This window comes from Oryzias latipes, chromosome 1 (assembly GCF_053564925.1).
Source record: "Oryzias latipes strain Hd-rR chromosome 1, Olatipes_Hd-rR_3.1".
NCBI lineage: Eukaryota > Metazoa > Chordata > Actinopteri > Beloniformes > Adrianichthyidae > Oryzias > Oryzias latipes.
The window spans coordinates 27833436-27851354 of record NC_136237.1 but is presented as its reverse complement, the minus strand read 5'-3'; the positions used below and the strand labels follow the sequence as shown (position 1 = coordinate 27851354).

Here is a 17919-nt window from a genome sequence, read left to right as displayed (position 1 = left end):
GTTATTTATCGGTCCAGCTAATAGTTGCTAAATCTTTTTTTTCTTAACTGCAAATGGTGAAACTTTTCTTTGTGGAGAGTCTCATAGTGGTGCTGAATGTTATAGTCTTGGAGAACCTGTTGATGACATACATAGCTTGCAGGTTTGCATTCAGCTCCGTGAACAAATAAAACACTTTCCATTTTCCTGGAAAGCTCAGGACTTCACTTCAACCTTTTTTTTCTTTTTGACAACATTTTGGTCATTAGGGTGTCACTACTAATCATCCTTCAGTGATGAAGCTCACAGGGAACCAAACTACTGCCTGTTAGGTCTCGTTTTTGGCACATGCAGAGTTATGTTGTTTCACCTGTTAAGCTTTTCCTTTGCTCCCCCTAGTGGCGGAATTGCGCATTTCGGTTATTTATTTAAAAAATCATAACTCGCCACAGGAATGGACTAGAAACTTGCTTTCTTTTTTAAACATCCTTATGATTTTTACTCTTCATGTGTGGGCCGGACTAAACCAGGGCCATATGTTTGACACCCCTGAGTAAACAGACATCGCTCCATGCAGTGATCAGACCATAACTTTAGCTCCGCCCACACGCAACCGCGTTATCATCCTTTAAAGAACAATTTCTAAGAGAAGTTGCACACCCCCAACAGGTTCTAATGACAGAGCCCATTATCGTTTCTGCCTGGTGTGTACACGGAGCTTCAGTACATAAGATTCCAACAGGCAAACAGCCTAACGTAGTCCGTTATTATATATTCATGCGAGGAAAAACCCGCCGAACCGACACTAAAACTGCCCAAATTATGCATACCCGCCCAAAGCCATTTTTACCCGCAAATTTAGAACCAAAACCGCCCAATTGGCGGAAAACCGCCCAATCTGGCAACAATGAAGTTAAACTCAAAAGCATGACAAAACAGGACACCTTTCAAAATAAAACAGGAAGCAAAACTCAAATCATGATGGTGACATAATGGAAGCAAAAAACTAATACAAAGAAACCCAAACCATGACATCATGTGTTTTTGGGTGAAAAAAAAAACCTTTTTAGAAAGTTTATTTTCATTGACTGAACAGATAGAGATGCAGCACAATGTGTGATTTCTTTTATCAGTCTCCATCGGTAATTCCTTCCTTTTTTTTAGACTGCAGTTAACACCATGAACGTCTTTCTGCCATTGCAGCCAGTCTGCAGCTAGAATTACATGTCACTGGAAATAAGGCCTGCTCTCTTACACACAAACACACACAGTGTGTGCAATCTATAGTGGTACAGGGCTTTATGCTCAATCTTTTACTTTCCTATTTGAAATTGCATCCAGTTTTGGACAAAAAAGCAAAAATTGTCACGGTCTTGTATACTAGTTGTCTTTTGTTTCTGTCATGTTTAGAGTTCAGTTTCCTGTTTTATTTTTTAAGGTTTCCTGTGTTGTGTCGTGTTTTCTAGTTTACTTTTGGTCCCCATCTGCCCTCATTATTTCCACCTGTGTCTCGTCTTTTCTGGAAGTCATGTCCTTCCCGTCCTCCTGTGCTGCTCCATAGTCTGTTATTATGCTGCCCCCCGTTTTGTGTTTATCACCTGTTTCTAGTGTTTCGAGTTTGCCTTCCTTCAGTAGTGGTTTTTGGTTTGTAGTTTTGTTTAGTTTTTGAGTTTTAAAGATCTTGTTCCCCTGGAATCCTCTGCCTGCTACTGGGTTCTTCCTCAACCTCTCTCGTTTGCATCTGCCCAAACAGTTGTAGTGCACTTAATAACAACTCAAAAGTAACGTATGTGTTGGTTAAAGCTTCATTGCATATCTTAACAAAAATTCCACAATCAAAAGGAAATCAGGTGAAGATAAGTTTCTTAAATGTTTTTGAAAATGGGAAAGATTGGAGAATGTAGAAACTGTTTTAAGCTTGGTGTCAAATTAGTTTGTTTTAGTCCGACCGGATAGCATCCACTTGAAGTCCAGGCCAGGGCGGCATCCGGTGGTTTAAAATTTAGGTCACAGCGCCTCTTTTAGATGTTGAAGGTCAAGGTTGCATAATATTCCCCTGAATGTCTTATTACTTTACAAAGTAAAAGGTCTTAAAATCCTTTTTCTTCACAATTTTCTTTCTTTTTTCTTTCTGTTTTAAATTTTAATGGGCTTACCATATTTTTCAGAGTATAAGTTGCTCTGGAGTATAAGTCGCAGCATAAAAAAAAAGCATATGAAAGAAGAAAAAATGTTATAAGTTGCACTCGAGTATAAGCTGCACTTTTGGTAGATATTTGCTTTAAAAAAACAGGAACAAGAACAAACATTTTATCTTGAAATAGCAAATCATGACTGAATATATACACACTTCTCAACCGTAACACCTTGATGCTTATTTAGCTTCATAAAACATAGGTGGAATTTAGTATGTTAGTGCTACATGTGAACAATTATTAAGATAACCAAGACAAACATGCTTACAAGTCAACTGAACTCTTTATAATCACTTAAAATCCCTAAATCCATTGAATGTTTCCTCCTCTGTGTCACGTAGCATTAGACTGAGCGGTCCTTCTTCTTTTGCGTTGCTGTCAGTAGCAAATACTGATACAGAAACCTCTAACGGTTATTACCGTTTATTTTTAAAAATCACATAAGTCTTTCCCTTAGTCTCCTCTTAAGACCTGGGCCACATGGGTCCACGTGTAGACATCGTATTTTGCGGTATACTACCATCTTCTTTTTTTAAGGTAATAACCACACATTCTAACTTAATTCACTAATATGAAAACAAAAAAAAAGTGAACGAGCAGATTCCATGTCCTCTAGCAACCAGGCCTTTTCAAGTTAGCCCAGTGGAGAAAGCAAAGAACTTTCAGGATTTTTTTCTGCTTAACTGGGGCCCTGTGGGGGTCCTACTGTTAATGTTAATGTTAATGTTAATGTACTGTTAGGTCAAATATTAGCTTAATTCTTAAAATGCAAAAGAAAAAAAACAGCTTATCCTCCAAAAAATACGATATTTATCTATTTTTAGTTTGGTGGGTGGAGGAAGTGGTAACGTGGAGTGCCTTACTGTAGGAAAAGTTTCCAACTGGGCACTCTGGCTGTGATTTCAGCCATGAAGGACACACATGCATGGATTGGATTACTTAGTCTAGAATGAGTGAATATGTAAGGTGCTAAAATATGGTTTAAAGGGTCTGTGCCTGTTGAAAGTAGGATGCCATTAACTCGACTATTTGTTGAATGTACTTTAAACAAACTGAGCTGCGTGCTCAGGGACTAATTAAGCTCAAAGGGAGTAAAAAAAACAACTAAGATGGTGTGTGTGATATCACTTACAGAGGTACTTGGTGCTCGATAATGTATCAGGTCAATCATATTTTTATTCATGGCACTCCGAGAAGCAAAAGCTTGTCTGTAGTTCTTTCTGGTTGCATAGCAACTCACAGTTAAGTGACTCACATTTTTATGCTCTGACACCTCGTTGTTAGAGGTTTGCAAAGCCTGAACAGTCACTGGCTTCCCTGAGAACTGAACACGTTCCTGCTGAAAGTAACAGACTGTTAGTTTGACTTATTTGAGGCCTAAGTTGCTTTGTCTCTGCTTAGTCATCAGAGCTGTTGAAGCTCTTTTTCCACCTCAGACCTGCTCGGTGCCGAGCGTGAATGAGCTCCCTGTTTGAATGCCAACTTCTCAGAGAGGCAGAAATGCAGGGAGAAAGGCGCAATAGGAGAAGAAAGGAGGCTCAGCTGCTGACATACATACATGGCTGTCACACCTCAGACAGGGAGTCAGAGGCTACACCATAACCACGATGGCAGCATACATGACAGGAACAGGATGAAGAAAGAGAAAAAAAGAATTGTCTGTATAGACATTTGATATTTCTGCAGTGAAAGCAAAATTTACCTTAGAATTAATACAGACGCAAACGATCATTTCAAAAAAGTATGATTAAAAAGAAGAGTGTATTAGAAAATTTAGTTTGTTTTGTCATTTGCTAAAATGCTAAATTATTATTTCATTTTACAAGCAACATACTCATCTTGAAAAGCAGCTGATAGTTAAATGTTTAGATAAATAAATGCCAAATGTAAACTTCTCACTCCTACTGATCTGTTCTTTCTTTGTTATGTTTAGGATAACGTGTTTTCAGTATGTTGCATTAATTTGAGCCCACGGCCTTCTGTCAATAGTAAAAGAGACTTTGAATGACATGCATCCAAATAACTCTCCATCTTCATGCTCTGGTGAGATTCTAACTGACCTTTGAAGTCTCATACTTACTACTGATATTCTGAGATAATTCAGACAATCTGTTAAAATTGGATGTAGCTCATGTAGAAACGACATGTTGGCATGTAGATTCAGTATTGCAGCTAATGCTTTTGTGCATATCACCTTGCAGGTTTTTGAATAAAATGTAAAGCCAAATTCACAGAACTAAAACCTTAATTTTGTATGTTTGTTGCCGCAGAAACGACATGCAAGGTCCAGTAACACTGGGAAATTTCTAGGGCACTTTTGGAATTGTTGATTTGGACAGCACCACAAAATGGTGAACGCACTATACCGTGCACTATATAGTGTTTGTCTGTAAAGTATTTAGTTAGCATGTTCTTTATGCTATGGTTATCTGAATAATTGTTCACAAATTCCTTACAAAGGAGGAGCCACTTTATACAGTCTGATTTAAAGTAATGTCAGAGACTATAATAGTCTCGTTTTTTTAGTGTTAAAACTGGAGGGAATGTGGGCCACGACAAGGCAATACTGGTTCAAACAGTTATAAACATGTAGATTTTACTTAGCCTTTTACATTTTTACATATTTCTAGGTTTTTCATTATTATTCTTGAAGTGATCAAGATTGTTATATAAAAAAGTTGAACTCAATGCTTTACGCTAAAGTTAATGAAACAGTAGGAGATGCCATGAAGGCTTTTCTTTCTGTTTACAGTCCATGAATGGAGACCTATCTTAAATTTATAGGGCATCAGATTTAAACAACAAATAACCCTTCATGCTTTTTTCTTGTAGTCCTAGGTTGGCCAAGACCAGTTTACGTTCCGTAAAGGTCAGCAGTACATCATAGGCCCACAAGGTGAAAGGACAATTAAAAAAAAGCACCTGCAAAAAGTCACGTCCATTTTTCTTATGATGGAGAACATACACTGTATATTAAGAAAATTAAGCTCAAATTACATTTATTCAAATTGTTGGATATGTCCAATATTGTAAGTCATTTTTGATCCTCTGGTAATGTTAGCTTTGGGTGTGATGGGCTGTAAGGTTGCAGAAGGAAAGATGGGGTTGTGGTTGTTCCACACCAACGGTCCCGACCACAGCTCACAGGCCAATTTCTAATGAACTACTGCCGCTCTGCAGAAACTATGTCCTAGAAAACGACACAGATTTTTTTTTTATTTGGGCTAAAATAACATAATCATAATTAAGAGACCACTGGGGAAAAGATCAAAATATGATTGTACTAAGTCTTTAAACACTTCAACTTGGTGGAACAGGCGGGCTTCACTTACTGCTGTTTCTGGTTGAGCTCTGCCTCCTTGTTTACCAGGTCCTGCTTGAGGTTGGCCAGCATTTCCACAGACACGTCCACCTGTCGAGACAGCTCTGAGGCCTTGTCCTCCAGCTCTTGTTTCTCCTGGCTGAGCCGGTCGCTCTCCTGTTTGGCCCGCTCTAACTCGCAGCTCTTCTTTTCCAGCTCCGCCTGGAGACGCCCGACACGGGACGCTATTTTCTGCTCCACCTGGAAGGCAGGGAGAAACTCAAACACTGTACTCCGTCATAATAGAGTTTGAAAAATCAATTAATCTTGATCAAACACTGGACAAATCAATAAAGTTTATGAAAAGAAATGTATTTAGGTCACCTCCTCTGACAGCTTTTCCAGCCTCTCATCCAGCTCCAGACGTTCGAACGCTCGGGCCTTCAGCCTGGCCAGGCCTTCTTCATACGCTGCTTCCACTGCACTGGCTGCAACATTCGCTGCAACCGCTACAGCAGTGCTGGGGTTTCCATGGGGACCTGGGTCTGTGGATGTCATAGCTTTCGTACTGAAGATCTCCCCCAAGGGGAATTCCACATTAGGAATGTACCTGGCTGCAGAATTGGAGTTGGCTGGGGTCAAACTTAGGTCATCCACACAAGGAAGCTCACGGCAAGGAAAGCGCCGTTCTTTCAGGGCTGAAGGCCTTAGGGGCTCAAAAGGGTCGTTGTTGTTGGCAGGTGAGAGGAGAGCTCCCTCAGCAACTAAGGGCAGCAGAGCAGCAGCGTCACACACACTGTTGGATTTGGACAGGACGTAGAGAGTCTCGTAGGTGTGGTTATACTCAAGGTGGGCACGCAAGGACGAAAGGCTTCGGAAGCGCTTGTGCTCCCCACAGCGAGGACAGCGGTATGGAAGGTCCAGAGAGGCCATTCCGTGCAGCTACTGCCGGGGAATAGGCGGCGCTCACGTGGCTCAGTGACAGCGCCAGTATGAGGGCACAGAGGTCAGGCTCGTGACAGACCCTCTCATGGTGAGAATATGGAAATGGGGGACGTCAGTCAGTGAAGGAAAAATCCCATGTGTAATGGAAAGCTTATTAGTTACATGACTTCACAGAGAGCCATTCAGCTGGTCCCCTACTACATCTCCCATGGTTCCTCCACCTCAGGTCCTGAAAAGAGGAAGAGAAAACGACTGTGAAGCTGCATTTACACCGCTTGGTCACACAGAGTGTTCAGCAATGAACCAATGAACCGTTTTGTGCTCAAATCTCAGATTTGCAACATTTTGGCATTTAACACCAAGCCTCTCAGGTGATGGACATGCGCTAGTAAACAGTAGAAAAAGAAGAATAACCTCCCATCCTATTTGCCCGTATGAACACCATTGGCCAAACAAACGTTCAAGAGGCCAGTGTGTACGTAGCTATACAGGCTTCATTTCAAAAAAGGATGTACGATAAACATCAGACCTTCACTAAACAAAAACAGTTCATTAAAATATGTAGGTATTCATCCTAAAAGTTTCTTCAAACGATGTCACCTTTAATCTAAAAGATGCAACAACAACAAAAGTCAAAACATTACATTTTCATACAGGAGGCTCTTTATTTCAGCATTTGGTTATATCTTTGTCAAAACACCTTCAACAAGATTATCTGTATATCCTAATTTTGGGATTAATTTAGACACCTCTATGAGAAATAATCCCATTTAAATAAACGCACAGTACACCAAAATAAGCACAAACAATAAATGACTCCAGAAATACAGAAGAAATACTGAAACATCTAAATCCAGACAAAGAATCATACATGACGTTGAAGATGTTCAAAGGTGCCGCCTTCAGTATTTACTGTCTACTCTAGTCCAGCACAATCCACGGTCCTATCTATCATTCAGTAACAAGGATCTCCAGCTCTAATGGGCCAGAAACACGAGACCACCAGTAAGGGTTAAAAGCAAAGCCCTGCACTCCCCAGACACAAAGTGGAAAGTCTGGTTTGGCAACAGCAGTGATCCATCCATTAGGGTGAGTGGATGTTAGTGCCAGAACCCTTTTTCAGTCTTAAATCTAAGAAGTCACACTCTTTTAAATCCACTTAGGCTCTAAAACATCTTGTTTTCAATTTAAAGGTACACCTTTCTCCTATAAAAAATAAATAAATAAAAATAATTTCGTTTCTCTGTGCTGTTTGAACAGTAGTCTGTGTAAAGAACACTGCAGGACCTTCCTATCCAATTAGCCAGCATGTAAAACTCCCAGTGGAATAGAATTTTGACAGGCTTGCATTGATTCTCCCACATCAGATTGTCCAACTAGATTTGTCTTGCATTCACATCAGTCAGAGAAGAAGAAACAGAACCTTCTACAGTAGTTCCACAGCATTACCAATGTATGAGAGCTATTTGACATTAGCCAGGACAAACGCGGCTAATGAAACACGTGAAACACATGTTCTAGCAGTTATTACTAGCAGATTAACATAAGAGAAAATTAAATTCACAAGTCTAATCAAGGAACCCAAACAACCTTTAGGAATCCAAAGAAATGGGCACCAATACTTCCACAATTATTTTGTGTTTCTCAGCCAATGTTAGCATAAAAAATGTATTTAAGGTATTACATGGTCTGGTACATCATTTAGTATCGGGTAGTGACAGACCTGTCTGAAAACACCATAGGTAAAAGCACATTCAATAACCTACGTTCAGCACGCTCTTGAACGCGTCACACATGCTTGATTTGTAGATAGCTTCGCTCTGGTGTTAAATAGTCGCTCGTGTTATCAAACATGTACTTATGGTGTCTATTTAAACACTTGGACTCATATTTGGCTGGAAATGGCCATCCCAGACCAGAGTTTAAACTGCTGCAGACTCTAACGTTATTAATTTTCAGAGATTTTCCACGTCTGCTGATAATGAGGGAAGCAGTAGGCAATGGAGCAGTAATGACAAATCACAAATACAGACCCACATTGGGCTCACACACTGGCAATCCCCTGAAGCCACAGAGGCTGTTATTAGACGTCTGGTTAGGCTGGATCAAGGAGTTTACTGGCAAGTCCTGCCCACTAATTAAACAAGGGGGGATTTAACAGACTCAGTCACAACAGTGCAGACAGAAAGCAATCCCATCTACCGAAAAGTACACTGAATGAGGTGTTGAGAGAGGATGGTAATGGAAGGAAGAAAGCCTGCTTGGTAATATTTTGACTGATGCAGCTTATACAAAAACTGACACTATTTAGCATATGGGCATTATGAACAGATATCTGGGTCGATATAGACCAAACCAGGACTTGTATGTTTGCCCCACAGATATTGTTTTTTACATTTAGCTTATTTAAAACACAAACTGCTATAGAAAATCAATGAGGAAGTACATCTCAGATATTACTTTCGACAACAGCCTTTATGATAGGGTTTACAGATGCACTGTAACCACTTTATTTTATTACATCCTTTTTCCAGTCAGTTTGGGTCTTTTAAAATCAGGTAAAATCCACATCACGGCTAATTCAGTCTCTGCTCTGAACTGATCAGATTTGTGAAGACGTCAAAGCCGCAGTTTGGTTGAGGTGCTATTTTGGGAAGCAAGCAAACACAAAATGGTTCTCTACGAACAATCCCGCATAGTAGCCACCTGGCACTCTGGCAACAAATCACTTTGTGGTAGTTAACATCAAGATGCATCACAAAACTTCCCTATTTTTGCCTAATGTTTGCTTAAAGATAACAAGAACACAAGTAAATCAGTAAAGATCCAATCATTTTTGCTTCCTGAATGATTCTTTGTAGCTTAAATAATGGACCATAACATATATGGTCCAGACTAAAAAAAAATCTTAAAGGACAAAAGATGCATTTAAACCTGTCAAAGCATGACATAAAGAGACTTAAAGGAAACATCTATTCGCTGCAGCAAGGTCATGAGTGACACTGATGTCAGCGCCACAGTAAATACTCCTTTTCTAGTTCTCCTACATGAGGGCAGTAACCCGAAGAACTGTATCAGTAAGACCGAGCTAATCTCTACTCTGAGCCCATTTTTATCACTCTGAGAGAAGGTTTTGACAGTAAAATTACAAATCAGGGGAAATATTCTAATGCATATATATATATATATATATATATATATATATATATATATATATATATATATATATATATATATATACATATAGATGTACCTAATTTCTTAGTCCCCAGGCTTCAAAAGACGTTTTGGTAACAATACACCTAACAATCAAATGTATAACATACACAGTTTCCAGCAGGAAAAGGCATATTTGTAAAAATATACTGACCATTACTTTTCCATTACAGTAGTGCCTATCACAATCAGTTTTAGGAACTCACTCTTTGTAGATTGTGATTCATCATTATCCGAATGAGCTACTTTTTTTCTGTTTTAGCAAACTTTAGCTTAAATTTCTTTACAGGTCTATACATATGTGGAAAATTGTCCCAAACAGGTGCATACAGGTGCCTCTTCTGTTTCTGTAACTATCAAATCATGGCCTCTAAGATATTATTGGTACTTTTTTTAATTTTAGCTACTGATTCCTGTTAAATAGGTCATCCAGTTAAGATTCAAACTGGGAATGATGTAAGCCGATGTGGTAATACAATTTCTTTCACCATTTCTTTCCCTGTGTTCAGGCACACACTAGTCTGAAAATAAGCTGTTTTAAATGTATGTAATCTTCTTTTTGTTGGCCTTTTGTTTGACCATAAATATGATTTTAAATGTCACCTATAATTTCATTGTTTGCCATGGAAGTCTCACACAGAGTCTGTGCCTCTACCACAAAGTCAGGTGAGATTTATTTCGGTGTGCCTGCAATCTCTGGTGTTTTGCTTGGAGGTGTGAGAGTCATGCTAAATAGATTGGACTGAAGAAGTCCAGATTTTATGGGAGGTGTCAAATCCCACCTTTAAAGTCTAAAGTGTTCACATCACATAAAATTGTGTTATGAAGCAAGCCAAATGTGGAATAGCAAAATTATGTGAAATATGCTAAATATGGCCTAGTGCCTGTTTCCACACAAATACACAAAATAACGCAGTGATGCAAAGTGTCCCCTTGTCCATAACATCACTTTTGCACCCCATGTCATAAGTTCAATTCAAACAGCAACAAAGAGGAAAACTATAAGAACATTTTCAACCCAGCTTTAAACCCCATTCAATGGTATTCTGTCATCTAAGCCGTGTTCTCAAAGAATTTAGGCTTTATAAAATAAAGAATCCTATATATTTAAAGAATAGTACATGTATATTACTGTCTGAGTTTTGCACCTGTATTAAAAGATCTTAAAGCAAAAGTTCAAAGATTTATACTGATAGTGTCAGGAACTGGTGGTGTAGGACCCATTATGCAGGAGACTGGGCTTGCTGGCAGAAACTAGTTAATCATCTGAAGCATTAGGAAAAACCCATGGAGAACCAAAAAGATGGAAAAGAAGAGCAGACGACCTGATAATGAAGAACTGAAAACCAAATCCATAAATACACTGAGTATCATTAACAAAATCAAGACAGCTGTGAATGATTGGCAACCTAAACTTGGTGCGACTGACGGAGGGAGAACATGACCAAAACCAAGAGCACAACTGAAAAACCAAACTACAGCTCAGAATCCTCACAGATGGTGTCCATGTAAGGACTTGACAGATGTGGAATGTCGAAAATGTTCACCTTTTTTGTCTTTAACAAAGCACAATTTCCCACGTCTACAATAGCAACTAGTTTAGGGGTAAGCTTAAAACAAGCAATAACAAGGAAAGATTTAAAAAAAATGTATAGTGTAAATAAATCCAGAAAGTACATAGTACATGAAAAATGATCCTAATAGTTATCTATCAGAGCACCACACTTGTCCATTCACAAAACATGTTCTGACTTTTTCTAGATTTTAATTTCTTCTGATTCACACTATGGCATTTTTTTCAAAATGTATTTTGCTTCCATTACTTCCTTACGTCTCTTAACTTAGTTACAATTCATTTATTCAAAATTCTAAGTTATATCACTTGAAATGGGAAATTATCCTTCAAGTAAAGAACAAATCACATAATTTCTTCCATAATATTATAATGTGATTATTGATTATGATGAATCCACAAGCACGTGTGGTTCCTGCAGTGTTCAAATGGATGAAAGCGAAACTTTCAAATTTTAATTTATTAGGCTCGTCTAGCAGACATCTTTTCCATATTTATTATTAGAGTTTAATGTCCCAACATGCTGGGTGTGATTGAGATTCAGAGAGGTCAGAGAAGCGTTTCCACAATGAACTTAACAAACCACGTCTCTGTAAACACTAATGCTGTGTTTATATCGCCCTCGGCAACGCGTGTTCAAGCCATGAAAAGTCAAAGTAGAAGTGTGTAAATGCACATTTTGGACTTCCATGTTCAAAACTCTCGAAAGTCAGTTTTGGGGCAAATTGTCCGGCTATTGAACACGCAACCGAGGTTAAACCAGTTGAACTTTGACCAATCAGGGACTTGGATTTGGTAATGACGTATGGATGGCATTCCTTTTAATTTAATGTTTGAAATTGATCAAGGTGAAATTGATAGTTGTGGTTTGCGCCCAGTTGGAATATATATCACCAAATCTTTCATATTAGAGCTGTGAAACAAAAAGCCAGGAGCAAGATTTGCAACCACTTCAACATCTCGCACCCTGCCTCTTCCATCTGTAGGTGGCAGACATGATCTAGTATCGGGTCGTGACAGAGTAGTGTGAACACCGTCAGCTGAAACGTGTTTAAGAATGAGCGTGTTCTTGAACATGCATCACATGGCCAGTGTGATCGTAGCTCTACACTGTTGTTGACGAAGGTTATGTGACCAAAGCCAAAAGCAAGAAGTTGTCCACATTGAGAAAATAGCACATCACAGATCATGCATTTTTTATATTTAATATTCCTTTACACCTTCACCACTCTCAGTCCTTAATCAAGTGTTCCAAATTAGCATAATGGAAAATATGTTTTTTCACATCTGATGCTTAGAACTAAACGTGTTCATAATTATAGCTTTCATAACCTCCAAATTTTCATCTTGGCAGTTCCAACCTCAGCATCATTTTACCACATTCACTGACTCTAAACATGTCCAAACTGTTGATCTCCAAAACATCTCAACTTCATCTTTTCAATAGTACAGTCAAAATTGAATATGGAATGTATGGTACATATGGCATATTACAAATACCTGTTAGAAAGATTTTATTGAGGGACCATGCAAATCTTAAGAACAGGGCTTCCCGACACTCGTCCTGGAGATCTACCACCCTGACAGTTTTCCGGCTCTTTCTTGCTCGCTGCTTACCTTGATCCAGTGTGTTCAGTCAATCAAGAGGTAGAAAACACCCGAGTAAGCTTATCAGCAGCTTTAATAACCTGTTCAGATTCAATATGAGACTGACCTGTACTGGATAGTATGTGCCAAAGGCACTGGGAGATCCTTTTAGCTTAGCTTTCACATGTCGTCATGTTTTAATGTGATTTAATGGACTGTTTGTTTTTGTAGAATGATTCTGATTAATAGTTATACTAATATTTTTACTATTTATTTATTTATTTATTTATTTATTTATTTATTCATGTAAAGCCCTTTGAGGTGTCTGTAGCAGGAAATGTGCTCTATAAATAAATTTGAATTTGAAGTGTTTTCATAAAAAAGTCTTTGATGCTTCCATTACTCAATTCACTACACACTATATATCTCTACATTTCTACATCTATTTCTGCTAATGTATTCGGTTCTGTCACATGTTCTTTTTAAATAAAAAACATGTTTTTGCAAATGAAAAGTTGAAGTCTAGTACTAGGGATAGAAAGGGTGTCTGTCTGAAACCTGCTTCCACAAAAAGGGAGAGTCTTGATGCATCAAAGCTTTTAAAGCACTCCTATCTCTTCTTGCAGGCCTCACAATTAAACATGATTCTTGGTCTCTAAGTGACGGTTGAGAGAGCACAATTTTACAAGCAGATGCTATAACAGCAGTCAGGAGATTCCTGAGCCAGCTGCGTTCAAAATCAATTCTGTCATACTTAAAGTAAAAAGAGAGAGGGAATAATAAAATCATAATAAGGAGCTAAACGAAATTAGTCACAGCGACAATAAAATAATGCAAATGTTGAGTAGAGCGCTGCATTTTTTTAATCAACAATCTACAGTCTATGTCTTAAAATATTGTGATTTTTATAGTATTGTCTGCAGTCTTGTATTTCATTTCCACTTTAGGCAGAGAAATGGGAAACACTCGGACAAACAGACCCAAGAAACCATCATGGGATGCCTGGTTATGTGATAATTGCCTATTGTGTGCGATCAGTGTAAACTTTTGTGCACCTTTGTTCTAGTCTGAGCTGACACTCGTAGACAACTGTCAGCATGAGAAACTTAACCTATTTAATTAAAAAGTAAATCAATGTACGGAATCTTTTAAAGCCTTTACTTGAGGGATCAAATGGAAACAATCTATCTGCGTTGAGATGTAAATGTTAGTATTATAATGACACTGTTCTTTGCTGAAAGTTAAGTGTTAAGAGCCTGCAACCAGCAGGCAACTCTAAACCAGAGATTTTAACCTTTTTGTGTATCCTGGGAACTTTATTCGTTATACAATGTGGGACTCTGTGCTGATGATTCTTTAAAAAGACATAAACCAAACATATGATGACTGACTATTCAATGAAATCAATATTTGAATCCCTAAACAAACTTTCAAACTCAGACATGAACTCTTTTGTTTAAAGCTTTTCCTGTTTCCTGTTTTTTAGTGCGCCTGCGCCAATGTTGATGCAGTGACCTCACAAAGTTTTCTGCCACAACGGCTGAGAAGGCTCGACTGATTTAACTGAACCTTCCCTGAGTTCAAACTGACAGAAGTGAGACTTGTAGCCCATTCATCCATATTCAGAACCAACTTTTTCCCTTTCTGGGTCACAGGGCTGCTGGAGCAAACCCAGCTACTATTGGATGAAGGTGAGCTACACCCTGAACAAGTCGCCAGTCTGTTACAGAGCCAATAAAATCACACTCACATGCACACCTGGCACACAGGTTCGATTCCCGCCTTGCACGCCCATGAGTCGAAGTGTCCTTGGGCAAGACACTGAACCCCACCTTGCCTCTGGTGGTAGGCGGGCGCCTGTGTTTGGCAGCGGAGCGACCACCAGTGTGTGACTGTGTGTGTGAATGTGTGTGTGACTGGGTGAATGGGTCTGTGACTGTAAAGCGCTTTGTCCTTGTAGGAAGAAAGGCGCTATATAAGTATACGCCATTTACCATTTACCATATTACAAACACCAAATAACCTATGAGGCATGTTTTTGGACTAGGGCTGTGAAGATTCATTAACTTAATTGATGAATCAATTATCGATTCTGGAAAATACCATTTGGTTTGAGGTTTATTTCACTATAACGTAAAAAAGGACAAAATGCATTAGAGCGGACAACACACATGTGATGGCAGCAAAACAGGATGAAGCCATCATTCCAGTCCAATTTAGGGAAACACTTTGAATTTAGCAAAGAGGCGTGACAATACAGTGTGGTAGAATGTTCTAATAATGTTCCCTTTGGATTATTGGAGGTGGAAAAACTACAGTGGGCTGAACTTTATGAAACTAAAATGTGAATGGATTTGCCAGTTACTCTTGCTTACTTGTTTGTTTCTTCACATAATTTACTCTTGATTATCTTGCAAGAAAAATGCAAGGAATCTGGAAAACTTCAGCAGCACTGTTGAGTGCCAGGTATTTATTTATCTCTGAGTCACAATGGTTGGATTTTTGGCTAAAGATGTCCTGGACCGATTTTAGGTCAGTGATTGGGAATCAATGATAAGAATCAAATCGTTAAAATGAATGGTTACATCCCTATTTTGGACTTAGAGAGGAAGCCCGGAGAAACTCCACACAGAAAAGTCCCAGCCGGGATTTGATCCAGGGCCTTCACACTAACCGCTAAGGTCCCACGCAGCCCAGACTGCAACATGCTTTGCTGCAACATGTCAAACACCCTCATCAAGTTTTTAAGGTATGCACTTTAATTATCAAATGCTCTAGAGTGAGCAGTACTCCACCAGCTCTGCTAAGTAGCTGTCAGGGAACCCCTGGTAGGGAATCGTTGCTTCCGTCGGCTGCAACTTTAGCATTCAGCTGCCCATTTGCATAATGAGAATTATTCTAGATTTTAAATGTCATTAAAACTTAATTTCTCTAGTGCCAAAATTAATGCATGAACTTTAGTGAAGTGGGTCTACCAGTGGATCAGTGGAAGTCCACTGACTCATGGTGACAAACATCTGCCTCAGTTGTTTGGCTGTTTGTTTTAGTGGATGCTTTCGGAGCAAACCAAACAACTGAACACATCAGACCATCAACCAGTGTGACAATGCAAAGCATGCAAAGTTAGACAGTGTGCATACTCTAAGGAGAGCATCCTCATCATCCTGAACGTGCCTGCAGGTCCTCCTCCGACACTTGCAGGCCAGGCGGACCGGCTGAGCTTCTCCGGTGAGCTGCGGACAGCCAACACCTCAGCGCTGACAGCCATCAGTCCTCACATCTGCACTGCACATGGATGGGCGCGCGGCGTTCTCATCATGTGGGTGTGGACGGGCTGCATCTCCGTCCTGACATTCGGGGACCAACGCTAACGCAGCGACAACGAAAAACGCACCGGACCAGCCCGGGGGGTTCGCGCGGACGCAGCTGAGCCCTCCCGTGACAAGACACGAGCGGCAAACCGGGCATGCCCGCCACCCCACCCCATCCCCGGTTTCTCCCCTGTTTTCACAGTGGCTCCGTGGCTGGACCGGACTCCCGACGTCGCGCATGAATTGAAACCGCAGCAGAACTGGCGTCACGTTAGTGAGCTGCGGGCATGATGCACGGACGACCGGCCACGCACACGCCGCTGCAGAGGAGGGGGTTATCCAAAGACTGCGAAAGAAAAAGGTGCGTTTTTTACTCACCTAGCAATCTTCTCCCCATTTTTTTTTTTATTTTTTCGCCAATCAAGGACCCGCTTGTGCCGTCAGTGACGTCACGCAGCCCCTTTCTGCAGCAGAGAGCGGGCCCGCAGTGGAGGACCAGACCGGAGCAGGGAGGAGAGACAGGGCGGAAGGAGGAGAGAAGAGGATGATGGACAGAAGACGCAGGTTCGCTTCTGAAATAAATTTAGAAAAAAGAAAATATCCATTCACATTGAAGCACAGAGAATGGCTGAGTAAACCCATGAAAGTTGTAAAAGGTGACACCAAACAACCAGAAATGGAGACAAAAAAATACAAGAGTGATTCTATAATTAGGGGTTTAAGTCATATCCATATTTATCAGTTTGATCAACTACTGACTTCAGCCAATGAATGAAGATTCAGACGTCTGATTTATTTTCACAAAAACAGTAATAAGAAATATTATCAGATGCTTACTTCCCAAAATAAATAAAAGCCTGTGAAAAGAAAGTAAATCTTCTGTGTCCCTTGATATGATCATGTCAAAAACTCAGCTTGGCATGACAATAATCTCCTACATCATGTTTTCCTTTTTTCTAACTGTGTGTGTGGGGGTACTTTTTTGAAAAGAATCTTACCACATTGGCAGATTAAAAAAATAAATTAAAAAAATAAGCAAGATCTGCCAATGGTGTAAGAAAAAAGGAATTCTTATGTTTTAAGAAAACAATTCTAGTCACAAAGCAATGTTTTCTCAAAGTAAAATTATTTAGGTATTAAAAAACTTTCTTGATAAGAAAGTTTTTCTTGCAAGACAAGTTTTCTTAAAATAATGGTATTTTTTTAGTGCCTTTAGATCCAGTTTTTGCAGTGAACACAATGTTATTGGCTAAATGAGGCCAAAGAAAGTTGGGTGAGATGGTAAATGAAATGTGTTTAAAGACAACATCAGGCTGTCTGATGACTTGGAGTCAGTATAGGGTGGCGAATATTGCTGCACAAACAACACAGAAAGCTGAGAGAGATGAAAATATCAGTGGACTTGCATGTAGGAGCTTAAGCACCACTTCCTGGTGGAAGAAAAGAGGTGCAACTGGAACTGTTCTCCTACTGTATATAGAAGGGAATACTTTTGTATCATTTAATCATGTATATAGCAAATAAAAAGCAACATTTAAGGGGATTTATTGTAAATTTAGTGTAGCCTTGTCCCTAAACATGAAGTAAGAAGGGTACACCTGTGACAGATTCCCTCTCTATCACAGGTATGCTCAAATAAAAAGTGATCAGGCTCATGATCAACTCCTAAACTGACCATCTAACCTAATTATCCAGGTTTTGCAGATGAATGAACCTGAAACATGCAGAGGTGACCCATTAAGACAAGTGGAAAACATGCATACACAGAATTGCTTTTAAACTCCTTTCTCTGAAGTTATCTTTGTCGTAGGT

At 39.5% G+C, this 17919-nt stretch overlaps 1 protein-coding gene across 2 annotated transcripts in view; it reads right to left on the bottom strand.

Moving 5' to 3' along the window:
* The window catches only part of LOC101169271 (F-box only protein 41), a 45518-nt gene extending 28895 nt beyond the window's left edge, over positions 1-16623 (bottom strand). The window contains exons 1-3 of one of the 2 annotated variants that reach the window (XM_020703410.3): positions 16486-16623; positions 5860-6649; positions 5507-5736 (exon numbers count right to left, since the gene is read on the bottom strand). In XM_020703410.3, the coding sequence (XP_020559069.1) occupies positions 5507-5736; positions 5860-6408 (779 nt within the window). In that variant the 5' untranslated portion in view covers positions 6409-6649; positions 16486-16623. Of the gene's footprint in view, positions 1-5506; positions 5737-5859; positions 6650-15936 lie in introns of both variants that reach the window. The other variant, XM_023957195.2, reaches the window with a different exon arrangement.
* Between the last annotated feature and the right edge of the window lie 1296 nt (positions 16624-17919).